Below are 27586 nucleotides of genomic sequence, written 5' to 3' on the forward strand. Positions count from 1 at the left end.
AAAATATAACATCCAGTGAGTCCCTTAGTTCTGTGTAAGACCTCTCAGCATATGAACCCCCAAAGGTAGTCACACTGTAAGACAGTTTCAACACCAGCCCCCTTGTCCCTCACATCTGCCCTTTCTCACTTGCAGTCATGTTGAAACTCAATAACTACACATTTGACTATGACCATCACCTCCTGATTGGATTAGTCTACTTCACAACTTACCCCGCCCCCCCCAATTTATAGCCATTCTTCAAATTCTCCTTCAAATGCATTACCCTCAACATTTCTCCTGATTAAAAATATCTTGTGTATTTTGCTGATCAAGTAAAATTCAAACTTCTTTACCTGGTATGTATGACCCTCTAAATTCAAGCTCAATATGCCTTTCCAATTTTACTGGACTTTCCTACCCATACTCTCCCCCAGACCACCATAAGGTGAAAAAGAAGCAGCCTCCTCAAATACACATTGCAGCTCTCTTTCCACCCTCTTCCCACCCCTGTTCCAGCTGGGATTCACTTTGCCCATTCACTTCAGACATTCTGTGTATTCATAGACTTATGTCTATGAATTCTATGTCCCCCTCTTGAATCCTTTTCAAATCCTTCCGGTCTGAAATGCTTTCTCCCTCTAACATGGATGAATCATGAACTAACATTGTAGCTGAATGTCTTATAATTTTCCTATTAAATTGTAAGCCTTTGAAGGCAGAAAACATGTTCTAAATCTGCCTTTTATCCTTTCCCCTTCTAGAATCTGAGTTCATTAAATGAAGAATTCACTCAAAATAAAACTTAGGGCAGTAAACAGCGAATTTGGGTATCCAAGTGCTCCTATCTGGTAACTAAAAAGATGCTCATTTTTGTGAATGAAATTGTTTAGAAAGAGGTTTCTCATTGTCTTTCCCAAGAACCTGCCAAATACTTAAGTCAATCTAAACGCCAAAAGAAAAGAACAATTGCAAATATTGGATCAACCAATAAAGAGAATTTCCATTGTTTAAATGGTAGAGCAAAGGCTGTGGTTTCCCCTTACCCTCTTGGAAATAACCCCAAATCGACAAGGGAATGAAAGAAAAATGCAAATTTGCATATTCTTTGAAAATAAAAGATATCAAACAAGACAACAGGCCCAAAATGGAGTCACGTAAGTGAAGCCTCATGTCACTAAACTGAGAATTGTACTTTCAGCTCTCCCAGAAATGGAATCTTTTTTTTTTTTTTAAGATTTTATTTATTTGGCAGACAGAGATCACAAGTAGGCAAAGAGGCAGGCAGAGAGAGAGGGGGAAGCAGGCTCCCTGCTAAGCAGAGAGCCCAATAAGGAGCTCGATCCCAGGACCCTGAGATCATGACCTGAGCCGAAGGCAGAGGCTTAACCCACTGAGCCACCCAGGCGCCCCCAGAAATGGAATCTTAAACCAGTCAATCACCTGATCAGCACTAGTGAGATAATCTGCGTAATACTCCCCTGCCATCCTCTAAAGGAAAGTAACTTTGCGTAAAGCAACCCACTCTTATGCCAGTATAATTTCCTTAAACCCCCTCCTTTCAACTTATTAAAAGTCTTTCATTTTGTATGGCTCCTCAGAGTTTCTTTCTCTCTGCAAGACTGGATGCTGCCCAACTCTAAGTTTTGCTCCAATAAACTTAAAAAAATTTTAATATGACTAAATTTATCTTTTAACACCCCATGTCATGGTTCCTGAAGTAGGACATATAAAAATGGCCCACCAACAAATGCACTAGCTGTCTCTACAGAGGCCTGAGCTGACACTACTGAGGGTCACTGATACGATTCCAGCCTGTGAACATGCAAGGCCCTGCATACCTTACCAGAGAGAAGGAGCCCAAGACCCGATCCGGTTTATATCAGCTCTCTGAGCTCACACACAGCTCCTCTCCTTGTCCTGAAGATGACCTTCTGATGTCAGTGGCCAAATCTGCCTAATTTTAGTGTTAAATCTCCACCCCACAGTGAACACACAATATCTTACCTACGTGTTTGTTCAATGCATATGTTCCATCTTACTCATGAATGATCATAACTTTCCCTGCCCTTTCATCAGTATGTGTGTAATCCTAACCCTTGTGGTTATGAAGACCTGGTTCTAACCTCAGCTGGGGAGCTAGATTTAAGCTAGTCTCCTGTCTCCTCATTTGGCTGCCTCTAGCATGAACCCTTTCCTTGCATCCTCTTCTGTGTCTCAGTGATTGGCTTTGCTGCACATCAGACAGATGAACTTGGGTTTGGTTACATAGCTATTGCCTGAAATGCTGTGTGCTAAAATTCCAAAGTTCTGCTTGGCCAGAGATCTGATCAAGAAAGTGTTTTGAGATACAGTCTCCAAAGTCACTGTCACACTGATACTCCCCTCTCTTCATCCCAGATGGACAGTTCTTTAGTGTAGCTCAGGTCTTGCCCTTTTAACGTTGTATTTTTAACCATAGCTTTTACTTTGCAATATAATTTCATATTTTGGATTTTCATCATGATAAAGGCTCCTATAAATTTCCTCAAATTTACCAGTCTGATGATCATTATTTTGCTTTTAACATAAATAAAAAAGCAAATTTTTATGAACGCCACTGAATGCATATTTAAACATTTGTTCATTTTGGTTGTGTTTTGCTTTTTGTAATCCGAAGTAGCTAGGCTCAAGGCAACTGATTATTTTAACTAAAGCAGTTACATGAAAAATGTGGGTAGGAGAGGCCTGTGGAAAAAATACAAATAATTAAACATTGGTTGCTCTAGTAAGATAATTTTCAAAAAGTGGCCCAAAAGTGCCATGGAGGAGAAGTTCACTGAGTAGTCATTATTTGTGAGATGACTCTGGACAGCATTCTTCTAAGTGAAGTACCTTACTGTCTCTGGCATAAGTCATGCCCTGACTCTGTGAATTTTATTCTGTGTGCTTTGGTAGACAACCAACTGATTTCTTCAGCCCCAAAAGAGGAGGGCTGGTAACCAACAACAATCTCAACCTTCTGTCAAATCTTAAAATTTTTAGAGAATAAATTCTTTGATCTAAATGCTGTGGGTGGAAAATCAAGTCTATTTAAGCCATTAACAAACTTGAACAACTATTTTTTTTTTTAAGATTTTATTTATTTGACAGAGAGAGACACAGCGAGAGAGGGACCAGAAGCAGGGGGAGCAGGAGAGGGAGAAGCAGGCTTCCCGCTGAGCGGAGAAAGCCCAATGTGGAACTTGGTCCCAGGACCCGGGATCATGACCTGAGCCAAAGGCAGACGCTTAACAACTGAGCCACCCAGGTGCCCCCCTGAACAACAATTTTTTAAAACTTCAAATTTTACCGCATCAGAGTTTGGATGAAAGTTAGAATTATCATTTTAGTTGTTGCAGAGGCTAGCATTTTGCTGTATCTTAAAATGGCTTTTGAGAAAGAATGACATTGTAACCTGGTAAAGTAATTGTATGATACACATTGACTGTATCTTAATGCCAGAACTTTCCTATTCCTTGCTATTAGTGGTTTGAAGCCTTTTAAGTGAGACCACTAAATATGTTGGTCCTGTCCAACTCAGTTGAAAGAAGGTAGACTTGGAGTATGTCTAGTCATAAAGGTCAACCAGAGAATTGTGAATATGCCAAAATTATTTAGCCTCCAATTTAAATTATATTAGTTTATTAGTATTACTATCATATTATAACTTTAATCAGTTAGATATGATGCCAGCTAAATTCAGGAATATGTTATTTACAGTGCTTGCATTGGCTTAGAATACAGGATTTTAAGATTCCCCAACCTTGTGCTAAAACATTTCAATAAAATCATGCTATCTCTTAAAAAAAAAAAAAGTACCCAATTTCCACTATTAAAAAACAAAATTCAACTGAATAAATTTCAAGATACAATGAACTTTATTCAATGATTCATGATGCAGGCAGCATCCCATCTAGCAGATGGAAAGGAGGTCTGAAGAGCTGAACAGAGCAGGTGACTTTTATACACACAAGGGGGGAGGGGTAAGGAAAGAGCAGATTAACTCATTTTTCTTTTGGGAATGGAAGGGGTTTGTGGAATGAATTAACTCATGAGTGCTGACCAGAAAATTCCAGATTTTTGGTTTAAGATTACCTTCCTGGGAGAGGTTGAAACTGCAATTAAGTATTAAGTTTTGGTTTGGTTACATGAGCTTAGCAACCAAGTGACTCCATTTTTGATCTGTTGTCTCTCTTTCAACACCACAAAGTTCTGCTCTATGAGGGCAGAGACTGTGACTATCCAATTTACTATTGGATCTTAACACCGAAAAAAACTTCCTGGCATGTAACAAACCTTCAACAAGTGCTTATTGACTACATAAATGATTTAGACAACTGCAGGAGGACGGTTGGGTGTTCCAAATATGAAAGAAATGCCAGCCTGAGGTGTGAAGTACAGGCTCAGAAGGAGGGAAGCCTCTGGAGTCTTGGGAATGAGTTTTAGAAACAAGAAGCAAGAGTACAGGACTGGCCATCCTTTGAGATAAAAAGACAAGTCATCGGTCTTTGTGAAACTAGTTAACTATGCTTCCACTAGGAAAAAACATGCATGACTTAATAGGAATACTACTAGAACAGAGTTGTCAAAGTTGTCTTGGTTTTCCAATAGTCTTTCCACTGAAATGAATGTGTACTCTAATTTTACTAGGGAGTGCAAAATTAAGAAAAATATCTATAAAACAAAGAACCATGAGTTCACGTGTCTCCATAATTAATTCTGTGATCTGCAGTTAGTGCATTTTAAAATCAAAACTTAACTCAGTGGGAGCCAGTAGACACCTGCTGCTCTCCCCACAAATGGGACTGGCATCCATATTATCAGGAGTGGGGAGTGTAGCCCCGGAAAACCCATAAAAGAGTTCTGTGGCCAGGGTAGGAACAGGATTCAGGACCAGATGCTGTCACTGAAGAGTTGAGTATATATATTTTTAAGCATGACCTATAAATTGGCTTTTCAGTAATAAAAGAAAGAGGCATCCAAAGTTAAGAAAATGTCTGATGGCTGTCCTCAATGAAGCAGTTTCCTGTTCAGTCACTCTAAGAAAGAATCTTAACCCATGGTAGATTGGAAACTATGCTAGCTAGAGACACATCACTCCAATACAAGGGAAGACCTAAACAATAGACCCTAAAAAGCCTGATAAGTGAAAAAGAGTAGTTTGATTTTCCACCAAGGAGCCTTTCAAGTACAACAGCTGTAGGATTGGGGTCTAGAAAGTTCCCTTTGACTTAAAAAAAAAAAAAAAAGTGAGGGCAGCCTAGATGGCTCAGTCAGTTAAACATCCGACTCTTGCTTTCAGCTCAGATCATGATCTCAGGGGCATGAGACTGAGCCCTGCATTTGGGTCTGACCTCAGTAGGGAGTCTGCTTAAGCCTGGTGGTGGGTATTAAGGAGGGCATTCCATGGAGCACTGGGTGCGGTGCCTAAATGATGAATCTCAGAACACTGAAAAAAATAAAATTAAATTAAGATGTTAAAAAAATTTTTTTAACTAAAAATAGGAAAAAAAAAAAAGATCTCCATCTCTCTCTGCCCCTCCCCCTGCTCATGATTGCTCTCTCTCCCAAATAAATAAATAACCTTTTTAAAAAGTGATATATGATACAGCCAAGAGACAAAATAAATTAGAGGGTGAGGATATATATATATATATATATATATATATAAATAAAACTCATCTCAAGTTTCACTGAGGTAAGGTGGAGCCAGATAAGAGAGACGAGTCAAAGGGATGCTGGAAGTGTGTGGGTGGTAAAATCGAGTGGGAGAGAATAGAAATCCCCTGGGGATTGTGACAAAGAGAGCCCAAACATAAGGTTCCTGGCTTGAAGAAAGGCAGAAAGTAAAGATGGAGGGGACTCCCCCCTTCCCATCCTTTAACTACCCCCCCCCAGTTTAAATTTATCCAGAGAAAACAAGGAAAAGACAAACCAAAGGAGATTCATATCCCTCACTGTTTTCTTCACAGGCCACCTGGGAACCTGCAGAGCAGCCCTGACCATGTGGAAGTCGGACTCCATAGTGAGAATAAACCCAGTATAAGACTCTAGATTGTGTTGCAAGTTTGCTATGGCTGTTTTTTTCTAATTACGAGCAAGTACAGAGATGTTACCAAAGCTCTTTGATGTGACTACTACAAAAAAATAAACCCTAGCAAGCAACCTTATCTGAGAGAAATTTATGTTGACTAGAAAGAGAGAAACAAAGTCCTTTTTGATGCTTTACGTAAGGATACATAAAGAACTGAGTATCTTTAGGTGATAGAGTAGAAGCACATCAACTGGTCAGCACAGAGCTGGGAACTGAAGAAAAGATATTTGCAAAGAGAAGAAAAAGTATATCCCCAGAATGTGAAAACCAGAATTCTGACCTCAGCTCCTCAACTGGCTAAATGTACAACTTCAGAAAATGTATTTAATTCTCTGATGCTCATCCTCGTGGGTAAATTTAGTCCTATTTGCTACTTTGCCACAGTCCATTGTTGTGTTAGGTCCTATACAAGACAATGAGGAAGCAGTAACAAATGAGACCTGGCACAGGTCCTCCACAAGATTACCTTTAACCAGAGGACGCAGATAATGTTTCAAAGAAATCACCTTACTTCCTGAAATTGAGAATTATACATACAGAAATGATCAATTTTTTTATTTGTCTGGAAATATGCGTGTGTATCTCCCAGGTCATACTGTGCTAGACTCAAAGATATGATACAATGTGATAACAATGATATGTTTCCTCCCTTCAGATTGTTTGAGCCTTGATGAGGTGACAGTCATAAAAAAGAGATGTTCAAGTCTCTGGACAATATTAAGCACCACAGTGGAGAGAGCCCTACACAGCTCTGCAATGCCTATGCAGGCACTATGAGGAGAAAGGGATTTGTTCAGGCAGGAAAGGGTTTATTCACTTGAACAGGCTCTTGAAAGGGGAGAAGTTCTCCAGGTTCTCTTTTAGGCCATAACAAAATGTGTAAAAATAGAACGCCAAGAAATTCCAAAGGATTTTCCAGAAGTAGAGAAATACAGGTCCTTTGAATTCCTAAAGCAGAACCTAAAGGTGATGGGCTTGGCAGCTGAGGTTACAGAACCAGTGTTCAGACTACACTAGGAGTTTAGACTTGGCACTTTAAGGAAAGAGGAGTCAGTTAAGGTTTGGAACAGAGAGACATGTGCTCAAATTCATATTTCAGCAAGCACTTCTGGGTGGTAGCAGAAGGAATGCAATTGTAGGGGTCAGTAGAGTTTACACTATAAAACCATTAAAATGCAGAGATCAAATTAATGACATGGAAACCAGGTCACAATACTGTTTAATTTAAAAAGCAAGTTACAGAATATTATGCACAGTACAGTCCCATTCATATATGAGTTGCTTGCTAAAAAGATCATCGTAACAGTAACAGCTTCTATGTTTTGAGAGCTCACTGTGCTTCAAGCATTGTGCTCAATAATAGACAAAATATGCTGTTATCTCACTTTTGCCTCATAGTAACCAACTGATATCAGTGCAAATATGATCTGCATTTTCTATCTGCAGAATGCAGGCTTTGTCTGAACAACTTGCCCAAAGTCAGAGAGCCCAGAACTGGATCTACAAAGTACTGAGTGCACCTGTTCAACTCCTCCACCTGTACCAACCTGAAATCATAGAAAAGGGGCATTTTAACAGACTAAATCTACAGAAGTTATGGGAAATATATTAATATTTCTGCAGTGATACATCTGAACATTCATATTAAGAGGGATAAATAAAGACAATCAAAAAGTGTCAGGTCAATTCCAAACAGGTTTTATTAATTAATTTTGTTAAATTAATTCACATTGCATCAAGATGTGCTGCCAAATGACTTGGGGGGAAAATGCAAGGTTTCACAAAATTTTGTAAATGCCAGGATAAGGGATTATAAAGTTGAAAATTTTAACATTATTATTGCAATGTACATAGAGTTCTATATTCAAGTTAGCTAAGTGGACATATCTGCAATCTTCCTCCCTTGTGCCAAACGGTGGAAATGATCAAAAAGACAGACTTAAATTTTCAAATAAGCAAATATAACTAAACTTGAAAGCAAGGGATTTCAGAAAACTGGAATACCTTAAAAACAGAAAGCAAATAGGATTATGCAAGAGAGGATAGCCACTTAGAATGGCGATGATGAGGACCTGTCCCCACAAAAGAAAGGGAAAACTTATGGGAGCCCCAAGCTTAGAGTGGTGAGATCCCGGGAGTTACAGGAGGCCAACAGACAGACTGTAGACAGAGTGTTTTGATCCAACTGCAGATTGTGCTGGCTCTGGTAGCAGCTTTGGCCCTTAGGCCCACGAGTGGAAGTGGCTTCCCTATTTCCTGCTGGTGCAAGTCCCGAAGTGCTTCATTATCCCTCACTGGATTTCTTTAAATTCACCCCTAACAAAGCTCACCTCAGTCATACCCCTTCTGAATGTACCCTTCTTGAAACCTAACTGGTAGAGTAATTGATAGCAGAAGTGGCCTCAGATAATAAACCCTTAAAATGAGGTTACAGAGACCCGTAGATAACCTTCTTGGTGGAGGGAAATGAGATGTCTTTGGTGTTGGTTGGTGGCATGATTACTCAAATTGTCACTATGACAGGCATGGGGTAGAGTGCAGATGGAAGGCGGGCACTAGGAGATCAAGGGGCTGGGCACTGCTTCCCATGGCAACAAAGACTGTAAAGTACACAGGATGTATGCACAGCCCAAGAAAAGTGGAGAAAAGACAGCTTAAAAGCTCTGAATTTCCAATTCAGGAAAGGGAAGAAAATAAGAAAGACTTTGATGGAGTTTGGCACAGTATGAGTGGACTCAGTCATGGCACCAGCAGACACAAATGGAGCTGAGAACGAATCCTTCCAACCTTCCCTTAAATCAGCCATCCCCCATCCCACCATGGCCCACTAGCAGAGTACAAGGCCTGGTCCAGGAGAAAGTGGTCTATAGATTTAAGAATGTCGGGAGTTTATCAGTTGGTATCAACAGGAGTCTGGGGATCATGTATGGAATTTGGTTTTAAGGGTATTAAGCCAGGTGAAGAGGGACAAAAATATAAAATTAGAACAGACAGAATTCACTGAAAGGATTTGACCTCAGGAAAAAATATTTAAAGAGATAGATGCAAATGATAATGGGTAGAGTAACACTCAATAAATGACAAAATAGCATTTAAAGCAAACAGATTTAATAATGTTAAGGAATGATAGTACTTAAGTGAGGAAAATGGAATCTGCATAGAAAACCTAGCAATCCTGATCACATATAAATTTAACAATGTAACCTCAAAATACATAAAGTAGAAAATAACATAATTACAAAGAGAAATTGACAAATTCAACGTTAAATAGGGGACTTTATCATACATACATACTGAATATACGTATTTATGTATCATACATACATACTGAAAACCCTTAGCTCAATCAGACAAAACCCTTAGCTCAATCAGACAAAAATTAATTCATTGAATAATGTTTTTAATAAGCTTAAGCCAAGGGGTATATAGAGTCTCTTATAGGTACAACAAACACATACAAATTTTTCCACATTTGACTATATATTAGGTTCCAACAAGGTGTCAGAAAATTTTGAGTAATTGACATTTTATGAAAAGTATTTTCTGTACATAAACACCAAATTGGGGGCGCCTGGGTGTCTCAGTGGGTTAAGCCTTTGCTTTGGCTCAGGTCTCGATCCCAGGATTCTGGGATTGAGCCCCGAATCGGGCTCTCTGCTCAGCAGGGAGCCTGCGTCCCTTCCCCTCTCTCTGCCTGCCTCTCTGCCTACTTGCGATCTCTGTCTGTCAAATAAAATCTTTAAAAAACAAAAACAAAAGCAAACAAACAAACAAAAACATTAAAAAAATAAATAAACACCAAATTGGAAATCAGGATCAAAAAGATTTAAAAAAAAAAAAAAAACCAGACTACCAACTCAGGAAATAACAGATGTTGGTGAGAATGTGGAGAAAGGGGCTTACACTGTTGGTGGGAATACAGACTGGTGCAGCCACTCTGGAAAACAGTATGGAGGGTCCCCAAAAGTTAAAAATGGAGCTACCCTACAACCCAGCAAAAGTAGTCCTAGGTGTTTATCCACAGGATACAAAAATCCTGATTTGAAAGGGTATGTGCACCCATATGTTTATAGCAGTGCTATCAACGAAAGCCAAATTATGAAAAGATCCCACATGTCCATCAACAGATGAATGAATAAAGAAGATGTATATATACAATGGAATATTATTAGCCATCAAAAAGAATGAAATCTTGCCATCTGCAAACAGCATGGAACTACAGTGTATAATGCTCAGTGAAATAAGTCAGTCAGAGAAAGACAAATACCATATGATTTCACTCATATGTGGAATTTAAGAAATAAAACAGGTGAACATAGGGGAAAGGAAGGAAAAATATAATAAGATAGAAAACAGAGAGGGAGGCAAACCATAAGAGACTCTTAGCTATAGAGAACAAACTGAGGGTTGCTGGAGGGGAGGTGGATGGGGGTATGGGCTAAGTCATGATGGCAATAAGGAGGCCACTCATTGCATTGAGCACTGGGTATTTCTTTTAATTTATTTTTTAAAATTATTTTTATTAACATATAATGTATTATTTGCCCCAGGGATAGAGGTTTGTGAATCATCAGGCTCACACAATTCATAGCACTCACCATAGCACATACTCTTCCCAATATCCATCACCCAGTGACCCTTTCCCTACTCCCCCACCTCCCAACAACCCTCAGTTTGTTTTGTGAGATTAAGAGTCTCTTATGGTTTATCCCCCTCCCGATCCCATCTTGTTTCATTTTATTTCTTTTAATTTAAATTTGATTAGCCAACATATGGTACATCGTTAGTGTCAGATGTAATGTTCAATGATTCATCAGTTGCATATAACACCCAGTGCTCATCACATCATGGAGCACTGGGTATTATATGTAAATAATGAATCACTAAATTCTTCTGAAACCAATACTATGCTAGATGTTGACAAACTTGAATTTAAATAAAAACTTGAAATAAACAAAGAAACAAACAAATAAAATACCAGAGCAGTGTAGGCCTCAGGTTATTTGAACAGTTCAACCCAAAACATGGACGTCAGACCAAATCATACAGTTTATATCAACAATATAAATGACAAAATTAAAAAAGAAGAATTGAAGAGATCCCTAGTGCCCTGTTTTCTCAGTTTGGCCATATGGTGCAGTATTATTTGGTACCTGCAACTCATGACATTGCTTTTGTTGAACTTGAAAATGATGGAAAGGCTGGAACTGCTAGGGATGCTTTACAGGAATTTAAAATCACACCATCCCATGCCATGAAGATCACCTATGCCAAGATACAGCCTATGGGATAGTTGTCTTTAAAGGGCTTGGTGTCATTTTTAATGCTTGTTTTGATAACATTTGGTCAGGCCATTTTAATAGTTGGAGGGGAAAGAAAGAAATTTTTATGAATTACTAAAGAAAAAACACCTAGTCTTTGCTAGCCTTACAATAAACTTTTATTTGTATTCCAAAAAATATTTAAGAACCATGCATTTGGAAATGAAAATCATACAGTAAAATAATCCATGGATTAAAAAAGAAATTAGAATACATATTTTTAAATATTTAGAACTGAATGAAATTGGGTGTGCTACACATCAACATTTGGAGCTTTATGGAGCCAGACCACACATAGGAAGTGAATATTCCCTGCTTTTCTCTGCATTCTGGGAGGACAGAGGTCCTGCACTTTTCCACTGCTGCCTGTGCATGAGTGAGGGCAGGCATTGATCCCAAGCACTCCTGATAAATGCCCAACACACTGCCGGTGTCTGTCTCAGAGGCAGCAAGACTACAGGCCCAAGCAAGGTTACAGGAGATGTTTACAAAAATAGATGAACTGTATGTCATACAAGTCATTCCAGATAATAGAAAAAGAAATCTACTAAGTCCATTTTATGCAATAAACCAGCTAAACAAGGGGAATGTAGGAAAAGAAAGAAAATCATAATAAATGATATAGTGAAATAATAATGAATAATAATACAATAATAATAATAAAATGAGATAATATTAAGTGACGAATAAAAATAGATGTAAAAATTCTAAGTACATATAGGAAACCCAAGCCAAAACAATAATAATTAGGTTGGGTTTATCTGAGCAAAGTAACTGCTCATTTCCAACATGGGGGAAAAAAAATCTGTGTAATTTACCACATTAAGAGATCAAAAAAAAAATGCCATTTAATCATCTCAATGGATGCAGAAAAGCACTCAACACACATATAAAATTAAAAATAATAGTTTCAGAAAACTAGGAGTGGAATTTTTTTTTTTAAGATTTTGTTTATTTGACAGAGAGAGATCACAGCAGTCAGAGAGGCAGACAGAGAGAGGAAGGGAAGCAGGCTCCCTGCCGAGCAGAGACCCCGATGTGGGGCCCGATCCCAGGACCCTGGGACCATGACCCGAGCCGAAGGCAGAGGCCTTAACCCACTGAGTGACCCAGGTGCCCCTAGGAGTGGAAATTTTTATATAAAAGGTACTGCATCAGTACAGAAAGCTTTTATTCAACTATCTTACAATAGTATTGTAATTCTGTATGAGAATGAATCTAGGGTCAGTTATTTCAGGGATACACTCATCTCACCTTTTCTCATCTTTCCTGCTGCCCTTTGAGACCCAAACTGCCCAGATGCCGGCCAGCTAGTGGCCAGTACTGTGATGGCTTTAGGCATCGAATGCAGACTCAGACACATCAGTGTTGACATCTATTTGTATATCTCTTCTTATTTCTATTTGTTTAAGATTTTATTCATTTATTTGACAGAGAAAGAGCAGGGGGAGTGGCAGGCAGAAGGAGAGGGAGAAGCAGGCTGAGCAGGGAGTCCGATGTGAGGCTCGATCCCAGAATCCTGGGATCATGACCTGAGCTGAAGGCAGATGCTCAACCGACTGAGCCAGCCAGGTACCCCTATTTGTTTATCTCTTTTAAAAGTGATGACGTTTTCCAGCAGACTTCCCTTATGTCTCATGATTCATTATAGGAGCATAGGCCCACCTCCAAACCAATCACTGATAAACACAACAGGATTACCAGGCTTTGATCATTAGAATTGAGCTGTACCAGCAATTAGGGTTATCCTTACCAAGGTGTAGATCCCACAGCAAAGCTTAAGTTTTGTATACCAAGAAGAATGGATATTCAGAAATGTTGTACAAAGGAATCCCAAACACATACTATTACCACCACAGGATACATATGCACAAGAAGCATTATTGGGGACAAACATACAAGCAATGAAGTAGTAGAATATATACATTTCTCCCTCCCCTCAGCTCCAATCATCCCAGTGCTTAAGCCAAGTGGCCGCTGTGCATCATGGCCCCAACCTATAATGTCCTCCATATTTATAGGTCAGGGGGAAGGAAACATCTACATGTTTACATGATAATGGAGGTTCTCTGCTTGAAGAAGTGATCTTAGAAAGAAAAACCTCTGGCTGATATCAGCTCGTATCAGTTTTCTGTTGAACTAACTCAGACCTGTTAAGCCAGAATTCTGCTAAGCTAATGACACATTAGGAGAACAGGAAACTCCTGGGCCATTCAGATTTATCACCTATAAATCCACTGCCACGTCGTTGAGGGCTCATTAAATATAGTTACTATCTCTATCTCTACCATTTCTCATTGACAGTAGTTTCCACAAGTCTAAGAATGAGACGTCAGGGGCACCTGGGTGGCTCAAGGTGTTAAACCTTATAGACAAGGCCCTGATCCAGTAATATAATAAGCAAGGGTAACTTGGGGTGAGGAGAAGAACTGTATGTGCAGGTGAAACTGGTCATTGGGGCCAAGTGTAGTTCATAATAAGATGTTTCAATTTCATATCACAATGGAACTTTTTGGAATTTTTTTTAACCAGATGGAAATTTAGTTATAAGGAGGAGGAGGCAAGATGGTGGAAGAGTAGGGGACCTCATTTCATCTGGTCCCTTGAATTTAGCTGGATAACTATCAAACCATTCTGAACACCCATGAAATCAGCCTGAGATGTAAGAACAAAATATCTGGAACTCTACAAGTAGAAAAGCAACCGCTTTTTTGCTAGGTAGGAAGTGCAAAGAAGTGAATCTGAGGGGAGGTATCAGAAGATGGGGGATGGGGGGAGATCCTCCATAAGCTGGCTACCAGAAAGTGATGTAACCCCGGAGGACAAAATCAGTACTCTTAGAAATCTGCCTCAGTGAGAGCCATCGCTGTCTGAAGGAGGCTCAGGAGATGAAATGGGCAGAATTCTAGGTGAGTCAGCATGGTCTCAGGACCTCAGGAGTCAGAACTAACAGGGATGCCTGAGCTGGTAGAATGCTAAAGCAGTGGAGTGGGGAAACTGGTTACCACCAGCAAGTCCAGGAAGGGGCTCTCAGCTCAGGTTGTCAGAAACTTCAAGCCGGCCAGATCAGGTGACTGCTCTCTGCCTGGGCATCCAGCAGTGGACTGGAATTCAGGGACCATCCACCATCCCCTGGGAGCAGCAGAATGGGTATGCACATGATTCTGTGACTGCTCTCAGCCCCAGGGCCTTACAAAGGACAGTAACTTGGGACCCTCAGACTCCTGCGAGAGGATTGCTATGGGCATGCACTGGCAGGAGTCTGTGGAGTTTGGAACACACAAACTGTCCCAGCAGGGTTACTGAACAATCTTTCAGCTCTGGGGCTGGAGATCAGGGCATGGGCATTTTTATTTTGATCCTCTACAGAAGCACAGAAAGACTTCAGGGAACAAAAGCCATAGAAAGAGCCAGCTTATATTGAGCCCAGCCTCCTGGCAAGGGGTGGTACAACGCCACCCAGGCAAAGACACCTGAGATGCAGCACAAGACTGTAAAACTTCTGTGCTAGGGTGAAGTAGTATATAGAACTCAAGGACTTTTCTCTTGATTCATTTATCTTTCAGGCTAAAATTTTCTATTTCTTTTTTTTTTTCTTTTTTTCCCTTTACAACTAGTTTATTTTTTTCAACTCTGTTTTCAAGTCGCTTTTTAACTTTTATTTTTTACATTTTCATTTGATAGATATATGCTTCATTTATGGCCTTTTTTCATTCTATTCAATTTTATTTTTGTATGTATGTAAGTTTTGCTCTCTTTGCAATTTTGGGATTTAGTGTCTTTTAACAAACAGACCAAAATTCACTCAGGCACAAGTGGATCATCCTGTTTTGTCCACCCTGTGACACCCTGTAATGTCACCCTGTGACATTATATTCTCTCTTTACCCCCCACCCCGTTTTTTTTTTTTTTTCCGTTTTGTTTTGTTTTGTTTTGTTTTTGGCTTTTCTGTTTTGGTTCCTGATCTCTTCAGATTTGTGTAGTGTGTATTTTTCTTGGGTCATAGTCGATATTTTTGATTCTGCTCACTCACGCACCCATTTTTCTCTTAGAAAAATCATTACAAGGAAGAATTCACAACAAAAGAAAGAACCAGAGGTAATGTTCTCTGCCACAGATCTAATCAACATGGTTATAAGTAACATGTCAGAGATGGAATTCAAGATAACAATTATAAAGTTAATAGCTGGGCTTTAAAAAAAAACATAAAAGAAACTAGAGAATCTAATCAGGCCAAAATGAAAAATCTATAACTGAGATGCTGTCTAAATTGGATGCTCTAAGAGCTAGGGTGAGAAGCAGAAGAGAGAGTAAGTGATCTAGAAGACAGGTTGATGGAAAGGAGGTTGACAAAAAGAGAGAAGAACAACTAATAACTCACGAAGAGAGCTTCGAGGTATCAATGGTGCCATGAAATGTACCAGTGTCAGAATTATTGGGATGTCTGAGGGTAAAGCAATAGAGAGAGGGCCAGAAGGGTTATTTGAGCAAATCATAGCTGAGAACATCCCTGATCTGGGGAAGGAAACAAGCATTTATGTCCAAGAGGTAGAGATGACCCCTCCCAAAATAAATATAGAGCAACATCCTGACATTTAATAGTGAAACTTGCAAATTTCAGAGAAAAAGAGAATCCTGAGAGCACCTCAAGACAAGAGGCTAACCTACAGAGGAACATCTGCTATTAGAACATCAGACTAACATCAGACCTATCCACAGAAACCTGGCAGGCCAGAAAGGACTGGAATGATATATTCAGGGTACTAAATGAGAAGAATATACAGCCAAGAATACTTTATCCAGCAAGGCTGTCATTCAGAATGGAAGGAGAGATAAAGAGCTTCCAGGACAGACAAAAATTGAAAGAATATGTGACCACCAAACCAGCCCTGCAAAAAATATAAGGGAGATCCTGTAAGCAAAGAGAGAGCCCAAGAGTAACATAGACCAGAAAGAAACAGAGACAATCTACAGAAACAGGGACTTAACAAGCAACACAATCACACTAAACTCATATCTTTCAATAGTTACTTGGAATATAAATGGGCTAAATGCTCCAATCAAAAGAAACAGGGTATCAGATTAGATTAAAAAAAAAAAAAAAAGCAAGCCCCATGCACATGCTGTCTAGAAGAGACTAATTTTAGACCTAATGACACCTCCAGACTGAAGGTGATGGAGTGGAGAACCATTTACCATGTTAATGGACCTCAAAAGAAAGCTGGGATGACAATCCTAATATCAGACAAACTAGATTTTAAACAAAAACTGTAATAAGAATGAAGAGGGACACTATATCATACTTAAAGGGTCTATCCAATAAGAAAATCTAACTATTGTAAATATATATGCCCCCAACACGGGAGCAGCCAATTATATAAACCAATTAATAACCAAAGTAAAGAAACACATTGATAATAATACATTAATAGTAGGGAACTACTACTCGCTACAATGGACATATAATCTAAGCAACAATCAACAAATAAACAAGGGCTTTGAATGACACACTAGACCAGATGGACTTCACAGATAGATACAGAACATTCCATCCTAAAGCAACAGAACACTAATTCTTCCTGAGTGCACATAGAACTTTCTCCAGGATAGATCACATACTGGGTCACAAATCAGGTATCAACAGATACCAAGAGACTGGGATTATTCCCTGCATATATTTAGACCACAGTGCTTTGAAACTTGAACTCAATCATAAGAAGAAATTTGGAAGGAACTCAAACACTTGAAAGTTAAAGAACATCCTACTAAATGGGTCAACCAGGATATTAAAGAGTTTTAAAATTCATGGAAACTAATGAAAGTGAAAACAGATCCATTCAAAACCTTTGGGATACAGCCTTTGCTGTAAGGAAGTCATTGCAATACAAGCCTCTCTCCAAAAATTAGAAAAATCTCAAATACACAAGCTAACCTTACACTTAAAGGATCTGGGAAAAGAACAGCAAATAAAGCCTAAACCAAGCAGGAGAAGAGAAATAATAAAGATTAGAGCAGAAACCCATGAAATGGAAACCAGAAGAATAGTAAAACAGATCAACAAAACTAGAAACTTGTTCTTTGAAAGAATTAATAAGATAGATAAACCTTTAGCCAGACTTGTCAAAAAGAGAAAGGTCTTGAATTAACAAAATCATGAATGAAAGGGGAGAGAGTTCCTGACCAACACCGAGGAAATACAGACAATTTTAAGAACATATTATGAGCAACTATATACCAAGAAATCAGGCAATCTGGAAGAAATGAATGCATCTTATTGTAAAAAATTATTAAAATAAAGAAAAATGTGGCAGTTCCTGACTCCTGTTTCCTGGTAAGATCTAGACTAGCAAGTCTTCCAGCCCAGCCCAAAAATATGCAGATGTAATGACCACGTTAGCTGGCCTGGTGTGGAAGGAAACAGTGGATCAGTGACAGAAAGACAACTATCAGCCTTTAAGGATGGAGTGGTGAGTGGGGCAGAGGAGAACATTTGCCTAGGGATTTCTTTTCCCCTTACTGCTCCAGCTTATTGCTACATTTTTGAAACTCTGGAGTTAAGAAAACAGTGGGACGCTGCTTTTCACGAATTTATTTTAGGAGAAAAGGTTTCAAATGTAGCATTTTATAATAGCAGTTTAATGTGGAGGTCCTTGATGTTCCAGGGTTGCACTGAGTCAGCAGCTGTTTTTCTGATGCAGATTGTTAACCTCCCCGGTGCCATGCATTTGCCAGCCTTCTCTTACTCTGGGACTCATTCAAAGCTTCTGGATGTGAGTTCTGTTAGGGACTAACACGCTTACAACATAGGTCCATTTCTGGGGACTGATTCTATTAGTGAATGTCGTAAGTATAAAGCTCTTAGGACAGTACCTAGCATTTAATGAACACTGTACAAACATTTGCAATTTTTGCTATGTATTTGAATAAATGCCAGAATGAAACTTGCTTTCTTACTGGACCACAAGAATTTTAGAATTACTCTGATAAATGCCATGAATTCTTGAGATTTTGGTTGGAATTACATTAGAGTGTACATTAATTAAACTTTAATAATATTAAGTCTTCCAATGTAAAAACATGGTATATATTTCTATTCCTTAAGGTCTTCTTTTATGTATTTCAATTGAAGTTTATATTTTTCTCTATAATAGTCTTGCACATTATGTTAGGCTTATTTCCAGAAAGTTTATAGTTTTTGTTGCTATCTTGAATGTTAGGTCCATGATCAAAGGAGCGAGACTGATACAAAGTGAAGGTCAAGCAAAGCTTTACTTCGTGCCAAGCATCGAGAATCAAATGGACCGGTTGGGGCCGCCTCTTACAGAGAGGGCGACCACCCCCAGCCTCACAGACTAACTTTTATAGAGCAAAGGCCATGTGGTTGAGCCTGGCCACACACAGGTGACCAATGAGATTGTAACACACAGAGAAAGCTGCACAGTCATGCTAGGTCACACACAGGTGGCCAATTAAATTATAATTCACCCCATAGTGACTATTTGAACTAGCCTATCACCTTGGTCAGAATTGGCGCCCAAAAGGCGGGGCCCACGCTCCTTGGTAGCTAGGGAGACAGTATGCACGCTCCACTGATTGGATGTCTCCACCTGGCCCGACTCATCCCTGCATTTGGACTGTTATCTCCACCTGACCTGACCCACCCTTGTATTTGGGCTCTGTTATCAGGGACTGGTCAACCATATTTTACTGGTTTCCCGGACTTGCTTGGTGGTGGGGGGGCAGGGTCAGTTTAAGTTTTACTGCATAAACAACAAAATCACTGTTTAACCGAGATGAAATCGCTCTGGCTAAGTAGGCCCTTACATGAACAGTATCTTTTTTTTTTTTTTTTATAACATGCTATAATTGGTGCTTGCTGGTGTGTGGGCTCTTGATTAGTTCTTGTATTTCAACCTTGAGTCTAGTAACTTATTAATTTCTAAGAGTTTGTCAATGGATTCTCTCGAGTTTTATATAAAGATGATCAATTACAGTTCTGCATTTTATATTTCAGTGCTTTTTTCTATGTATTATTTTTTTCATTGTTGTCTTGTTGGCTAGGACTGCCAACAGAATGTTGATAAATGGTAATAGTGGAACTCCTATATTTCTCCAGAATTTAATGTGGCTATTTCTCCATAAGATATTTGATATAATATTTGTAGATGATATTGATTGTCAACCTGATGAGAGTTAATTCTGATGACCTGAGGCCCTTTGCCTTCCAACTAAATCAAGTTCTGTTAGCAAGGAAGAAAGGGAAGAGACTATTGAATAGACAATAATTTTGCTGTTGTTATAGCCAAACCAATAATACAAAAAAAAAAAAAGGAAAATAAGATTAAGATGTTAAAAAGTAGACAGAAACCATCAGAATTTGCAGATAAAACATTTAAAGGACAATTGACAAACTTACAAATGAGGAGTTTTAGGAAGGTGACATGGATATCTAGGCAATTTGTGTCTACTAGAAACAATGATTCTCAAACCTAGCTGCAAAACGAAATCATCTAGAAAGCATTTGGAAAACTCTGTGTCCACCAGAATATCTAAAACAAGTTTGGAAAAATAACAAAATTAGAAGACTCAAGTTTCCTGATTTTAAAAACTTAACATAAAGCTACAGTGATCAAGATAGTGCAGTACTGGCCTAAAGATAGACACAAAAGTGAATGGAATAGAACTGACAGTTCAGCAATAAATTCATACATTCATGGTCAATTAATTTTTGGCAAAGGTTCCAAGACAAATTGATGAAAAACAGTCATTTCAATAAATGGTGAGGAGACACATGGATATTCTTGTGCGAAATAATAAAATTGGACTCCCAAAATTAACTCAAAATTTATTAGAGACCTAAATTTAAGAGTTCAAACTACAAAACTCTTAGAAAATATAGACTTAAATTCCTTGTAACCTTTAGTCAGGCAGTAGTTTCTTAGATATAAATGACATTAAGCATGAACAACAAAAGAAAAAATAGATATGTTGGGCTCCATTAAAATTAAAATGTGTGGTACTTCAGATGATACTATCAAGAAAATGAAAGAGCATGTAGGTGGCTCAGTCGGGTGAATGTCTGACTCTTGGTTTCGGCTCAGGTCATGATCTTACAGGTCAAGAGATCAAGTCCTACATTGAAATCCTATGCACTGAGTCTCCTTGGGATTCTTTCCCTCTTCCTCCCACCTCCCTCCCCAGGTGCACAAGTACGCACACTCTCTCTGTCCAAAATTAATAAATAAATCTTTTTTTAAAAAAAGAAGAAAGGGGGCACTTGGGTGGCTCAGTGGGATAAGCCTCTGCCTTCGGCTCAGGTCATGATCCCAGGGTCCTGGGTTTGAGCCCCACATCGGGCTTTCTGCTCATCAGGGAGCCTGCTTCCCCCTATCTCTCTCTGCCTGCATCTCTGCCTACTTGTGATCTTTGTCAGGTAAATAAATAAAATATTTAAAAGAAGAAGAAGAAAAAGGAGGAGGAGGTGGAGGAAGAGGAGGAGGAGAAGAAGAAGAAGAAGAAGGAGAAAGAATAAGAAAAAGAAAATGAAAGAAACCCCCAGAATGAGAGTAAATATTTGTAAATCATATATCTGAAAAAGGACTTGTATCTAAAATATACAAACTCACAATGCATCAATTAAAAAATAAACCAAATTTTTAAAAAGATTAAGGGTATGTCAAAAGATTTGAATAGACATTCCTCCAAAGCATGTAAACAAATGGCCAATAACCATGAAAAATGCTCCACGTTGTCATTCATTATCATCATATCATCATTAGGAAGTACAAATCAAAACTACATTGAAGTACCACTTCACAAACACAGGGGTGACTAAACCAAAATGATAGCTAATGATGTTAGTAAAGACATTAAGACATTGGGACCCTCATATATTCCTGGTGGTACTGTGAAATGGTACAGCTACCTTGGAAAAGAGTTTGGCAGTTCCTCAAGAGGTTAAACATAAAATTACCGTATGACCCAGCAATGCTGCTCCTAGGAGAATACCCAGGAGAAATGAAACTACATGTCCACACAACAACTTACACATGAATGTTCAGAACAGCACTGTTCATAATATCCCAAGAGTGGAAACAACTCAAGGGTCTACCAACTGATGAAAGGATAAACAAAATGTGGTCTATTCATACAACAGAATATTCTTCAACTGAAATAATGAAGGAAATTCTTTTTTAAAAATATTTATTCACTTATTTGAGAGAGAGAGAGCATGACCAAGAATGAGCGCAGGAGGAGGAACAGAGGGAGATGAAGAGAGGATCTCAAACAGCCTCCATGCTGAGCACGAAGCCTGATGCAGCACTCAATCCCAGGACTCTGAGATCATGACCTGAGCTCAAATCAAGAGTAAGGTGCTTAACCGACTGCACCACACAGGTATCCCATGAATGAAATTCTGACACATGCTATGGCATGAAATGAACCTTGAAAACATTACGGTAAGTGAAAGAAGCCAGTCACAAAGACTGCATATTGTAGGATTCTATTTACATGAAATGTCCAGAATAGGCAAATCCATGAAGACAGACAGTAGACTAGTGGTTGCCAGGAGCTGGGAGAGGGAGGAAATGGGGAGTTGGTGCTAATGGGTATGGGGACTATGAAAACATTCTAGAGTCAGATGGTAGTGATGGCTGAATAACTCTGAATATATTAAAAGCCACTAAATTTTAGACTTTAAAAGGATTAATTTTATATTATCTTGTGTTTTCTGTTGTGCTACGTTTCTTCCATAAAACTGTTATTTAAAAAGAGAAAGAGAAAAAAAGAATGAAGTGAGCCTGTCACGTGAAGGATAACAACTAACAGTACTTGCTAATGAAAAAAACCTCAAACTTTCAATGAAAAATTAGCAGTTTGGAAAACTTGTATCCAACACCAGTAGCTTGACAGCATCTCAAATCTCGAAAGACTTTTCCTATGATGATGGTGGTGATGTTAATAACTGTGGATTTTTTTTCAATTATCATATGGTTTCACTCATATGTGGAATATAAGAAACAGCACAGAAGATCAGAAGGGAAGGGAGGGAAAATGGAATGGGAAGTCATCAGAGAGGGAGACAAACCATGTGAGACTCTTAACTATTGGAAACAAACTGAGGGCTGCTGGAGGGGAGACAGGTAGGGGGGATGAGGTAATAGGGTGATGGGCATTAAGGAGAGCACATGATGTGATGAGCACTGAGTGTTATACAAAAGTGATGAATATGAATTATTGAACACTACTTCTGAAACTAATGATGTACTACTATATGTTGGCTAATTGAATTTAAATTAAAAAACAATGACTGGATTTTTTCCTATTGGATGATGAAATATGTCAATATTTTGAAGATTGGAGTAATTCTGTGCCCCAAGGCATGATGTTACCAGATCATGCCTGAGTGAAAGATCCATGCCAAGTCAGAAAATGGATTTTAACGTAACTGAGTTCAAGACGTTTATATGATTTTAGATTCCACATCTCTACTAATCTTTAAGAAACTACTTCTTGTAACATTTTGGTGTAATACCAAAGAATATCCAAAATAATTTCCTGTGAAGGCTGTTAAAATACTTCTCCTTTTTCCAGTTACATATCTGTGTTAAGCTGGATTTTCTTCATATGCTTCAACAAAAACAACATAATGCAGTGGATTGAATCTAGAAGCACATATGAGAATTCAGCTATCATCTATTTAGTCTAAAGACATTTGCCAAAATGTAAAACAATGATATATTTCTCACTGAACTTTTAAAGTATACCTTAAAATTTTTTAATAAAAAATGAGTTTATTGAATTTATTTTTAAGTGAATTAATAATTAAATATTTTTTAAAAAAACTTGATATCTACACTATATTCCATACCTGTCAAATCAAAGCCTTTGGAGGTGGGACCTAAACATTATTTTTATAAACTTCCCCAGATGATTCCAATGTACAGACAAGTTTAGAACTAGTGCCCTAGAGCAGTTCTCAAGTTTTAGTGTTTATCAGCATCACCTGGGGAACTTGGTAAGACTATGAGTTGTAGGCTTCATTCTACTTCAGTAAGCCTGGACCACTATATTTTTTATTAGTTCTCCAGGTGAGCTGATGCACACCAAGAGTGAAGAGCCACTATCATATAGGTCAAGAGCATTAGGCCCCTTTCTTAACTCTATTTGGATCCTGGACCTGTTATTTGACATAATGTCTTCTTTCCAGAAGATGTGGGTTCACTCTTCCTTTTCATGGGTTTCAGTAAGCAAAATATCAAGAGGAAATGCCCTGCTTTTACTGAAAGGACTCTTACTGCAAGTGGTGTAATCAAGCAGAAATGCACCCCCAGCTCCTGCGGGGACTGCTGCCTGTCCTACCTCCCTGAGGAGCCTCCCTTCCAGTCTGTGCTGCACAGTCATGGAGGGTCTGTCACCGAGTCTAGGGGCAAGAGCTACTAAAGTGAACTCAGAGGATGGTGCTCTGATGGTTAGGTGACAAATGAATCTACCACACCTGTCTCCAGAATACAAAGTTCTCTATTGGGTTTGGTTTTGTTGTATCTTCAGAATTTGGATGACTGCCACTCCGGATTTCTCCTGGTTTGTCAAACCCATGAGACCTTTGCTCATCCAAATGTTAGTAAGCCAGGGATGGGAGTCTGTTAGCAGCTAGATTTCAGGCATCAGGGAGGGGCTGGGCCTGGCTGCAGATGGCTGTGACCTTGATGATGTTACGCTGGCATAGCAATGGAGAGCTATCGCCTGAGGGACAGCAAGTTTCAGAGGGTAACAAGCATAAAGACTTTCCGGGCCCCATGTTGATTAACTTTCTCTCCTTCCACGGATTTGTCAAAAACTGAGCAGAGCTTGTATTCCTGCATAAATTTAGGTTGCTGAGAGAAAGAGAGAGAGAAAGGACATCTAGAAACCGGATAAGTGTTTAGCAGGTTATAGAACGGTTTCAGGCGCTCCACTCCCTTCCCAGACAGATTTGTGTTCCTAAGGCTAGAAGTGTAGGAAGCTTATGGACAGAAATATTGCCTACTTACAAAGACATCTGTATTATGTAAGAGAGGACAGACTTCTCTGTCAGTCCTCAACCTCTTCAACCTGCCCCTAGAAGAACAGAGCAGGCACTTAGTCTTCCTGTTGGAGCTTTTTGACAGAATCTAGGTGAAAATATTCAGTGTCACTAAATTTTGCTTGAGTATCTCTGTGTTTAACACTGATGGACCCTAAAGATACAACAATTAAAGAAGGACAAATATTCACACAGCAACTCATTTGGATAGAGAAATTGCATTTAGGCTATTAATTAACCTGGTACTTCACCCAAGGCACTAACTTCTGGCTATCTGGGGGAAAAAATAACATTAAATCACTGTTAAAGCTTCTTCCAGTAAGATAGCATAGACTAGGTAAGAATATTTGACTGGCCTAAGTGTTGTCTATATTACCTGGGATCTTAGGGAATCATGAAGACCAGACACCAGTAATGCACTGTGCCTCTTATAGCAATACACCATATTGTGCTTATTTATAGAGGTAAAGGGATAATATTTGTAAAAATGTCATGTGATTTTTCTTTTCAGTCTATCCCCTATAGGATTTTAACCCCAGTTTACACTAGGAATCCATTAATCTATGAGGATATTAGAATTTCTTTCAAAAGTAGTACAAAAAAGAAAGAATAAGCTGTTTCTGTCATTCAGAACTAGGATTATGCAGAAGAAAAACAGAGTCATAGACTATTATCTTGAAGGAAGATTTCCCAGATTCTGTCATCGTTGCCTTTTACTTATAAAAGTTTAATCCTCAAGGCTCCCAACTTCTAGCTCTTTCCTGTGAGGCAGGGGAAGCACCACTTCTGACTAGGAGAACCTGGTATGCTCTATAGGAGTGTTTCTCTCCTGGAGGGGTTTTTGCCTCTAGAGGAAATCTGGGTAGTATCTGCACACATTTTGGTTGTCATAACTAAGAGGGTTGTGCTACCAGCATGTAGTGCATAGAGACCAGGGATGCTGTTCAACATCCTGCAATATTCATGCAGCCCCTGCCACACAGACTTATCTGGCCCAAAAGAATAACAGTGTTGAGACAGGCTGAGATCCTGCTCTATGACAAAGATACTCAAAGTGTGGTCCTCAGACCAGCAATATTGCCATCACCTAGGAACTCGGTAAAAATGCAAATCCTCAGGCCCCCCACCTAAGAACTACTGAACTAGAAATTCTGGGAAAGGAGACCAGCAATCTGTGTTTTAACAAGCCCTCCAGATGATGCCCGCACTAAGGCTTGTGCTCTATGGAAGTCAGAGGCTATGATACAGGACTGCTGATACTTTCCAGTTCTGGGTTATGGTGAGAGGAGAAACAAGAGATAGAGGAAAGAAGCCCTGTTGCCAGCTTGCTCTTTCCTCCTTGGCAGGTTTGAACTGAGAGATGTGGCGGTGGGATGGAAAGTGAAGGAAGCATCAAGCAGGGAGATCATGCTCTCCAACCTCCTTGGGCTATGGAAGTCCTGGTCCACATGGGTGCTGCTGGTCCCCTGACTTTTGCAGATGCAAAGAGTGGACTCAGGATCTAGATTCTGGGAGGAATGCAGCCTCTTGTACAACTGGCCTGAAATCTGGCTGTGATTCCTTATGGTCTTGGCTTGGAAGTCTCGACAGCCCTTGATTCAATGACAACTCACCTTCATGGTGACCCACTCTTCCAAGCTTCCCAGAAGCCTGTCAGCTAACCCCAGGGCCAGTTTATACCATGCCGAAATTTGCAGCAGCTTTAGGAAGTGAAGCTCCACAGATCTCCCTTTGCCTGTCTAGACAGTTGATGCATCTCCAACACTTAAATGGCTCCCTGTGCTCTTACTATGGCTCAGAAGGTCTGCAGCACCCAGAGGACTGGGAGTACAACATGGACTCAAGAAGAGTAGCACATCAGGTACCGAAAGTGGCATTCAGGTGGTGGGTAAAGAATAATAAGGTGACAAGGAGGCACCAGACCAGGCAGTTGGTGTCATGAGTCTCAAAGAAGCAGGGCTTTCCCCTGACTATAGAAAAGCCAGTGGTATGGTGTGGAATAAGAACTGGAGGGTAAAAGGAAAATACCTTTTTTTAAAAAAAATACATTGAAAACACAGAGTGTATATGAACTGCATTAATGTTTACATTTTATTCGATTTCTTCAAAAGATCACTTTTGCTTCAAATTTACATTTGTGGGGTCAAGTATTCTGAGCATCTCATTTTTTCAGCATTTTATTTGGTGGTCAAACAGCCTTTATTGTAGCAGTATGATAAAGGGTATGCACTAAGTAGGTCTATTTTGTAATGAGCATGAGAAGAAAGGTTAGCTAACCTATGCCAAAAGAGGAACGTACTGGCAAATTAGGAAGAGGATGGCAGGCTCAAAGCAGGGATTGGGTAAGTGGAGAAGCCAGGGTAGTTTCAGCAACTGAGTTATCAGGATGGGTAGGTTACTCACAGCCCCACTGTTGAAGTGACTCATCTCAATCAATTTCATACATTATGTCACAGCACTCAAGATTCAATATCCTGGAAAAAAAAGTCTGATTAGTCTACTGTACATCACATGCCCACCCCTGGCAGGGAAGGACAGTTGCAGGTTGGAAGAAAGGGCAGTGTGATTATCAGTCCCACAAAGTCTATAATGAAGGGAACAACGGTGATTCTCCAAAAGGACCTCTGGATTCTGCTACCAACACAAGGATCAGGAAAGCTGAGCATACAGACACCAATAGGCAGGCACAGAGACTCTGCAACCTTCTCACCTGTGGTGACTGGGCCATGCAGTCCCTCCCTTTGGCAACCTGAGAAATGGTACCAGGAAAAGTACCTAGGAATGACCAAACATGGCAGCACAAAAGAGAGCCGTAGGAAGCATATTTCAGAAAAGGCAAGAAATGAAAAATGTTGGGACCTTGGTTTACAATGAGGGAGGGATCTAGACAGCACAATGGAAACATCTGGAAGAAGGGAGGCCCAGGGAGTTGGGTTAAGGTTGTCAGAGGAGTGAGCTAGTCAGGTCACTTGGAAATGGGAGGTGATGAGTAGAGCTATACCAGGTAAAAGACAAAACCTGGCTATCATGTAAAGGCAGTGAGGAAGTGCTCAGTTATCTCTAGCTCAGCTAGAAAGACCCAGAAGGATTGACTCAGATGCTGCA

At 39.5% G+C, this 27586-nt stretch overlaps 2 protein-coding genes across 2 annotated transcripts in view; both read right to left on the reverse strand.

Annotated features, from left to right (window-relative positions):
* The window catches only part of LOC308350928 (beta-galactosidase-1-like protein 3), a gene marked incomplete at its 5' end in the record, with an annotated part of 73296 nt that extends 47196 nt beyond the window's left edge, over window positions 1–26100 (reverse strand). Inside the window, one exon of the mRNA XM_080816373.1 lies at window positions 26095–26100. Within this exon, the coding sequence (XP_080672499.1) occupies window positions 26095–26100 (6 nt within the window). The remainder of the gene's footprint in view (window positions 1–26094) is intronic.
* A 455-nt stretch (window positions 26101–26555) lies between these two features.
* The window catches only part of LOC308350929 (beta-galactosidase-1-like protein 2), a gene marked incomplete at its 5' end in the record, with an annotated part of 61626 nt that continues 60595 nt past the window's right edge, over window positions 26556–27586 (reverse strand). The window contains one exon of the mRNA XM_080816374.1: window positions 26556–26955. Within this exon, the coding sequence (XP_080672500.1) occupies window positions 26948–26955 (8 nt within the window). The 3' untranslated portion in view covers window positions 26556–26947. The remainder of the gene's footprint in view (window positions 26956–27586) is intronic.

This window comes from Martes martes, assembly GCF_963455335.1.
Source record: "Martes martes genome assembly, chromosome: 10".
NCBI lineage: Eukaryota > Metazoa > Chordata > Mammalia > Carnivora > Mustelidae > Martes > Martes martes.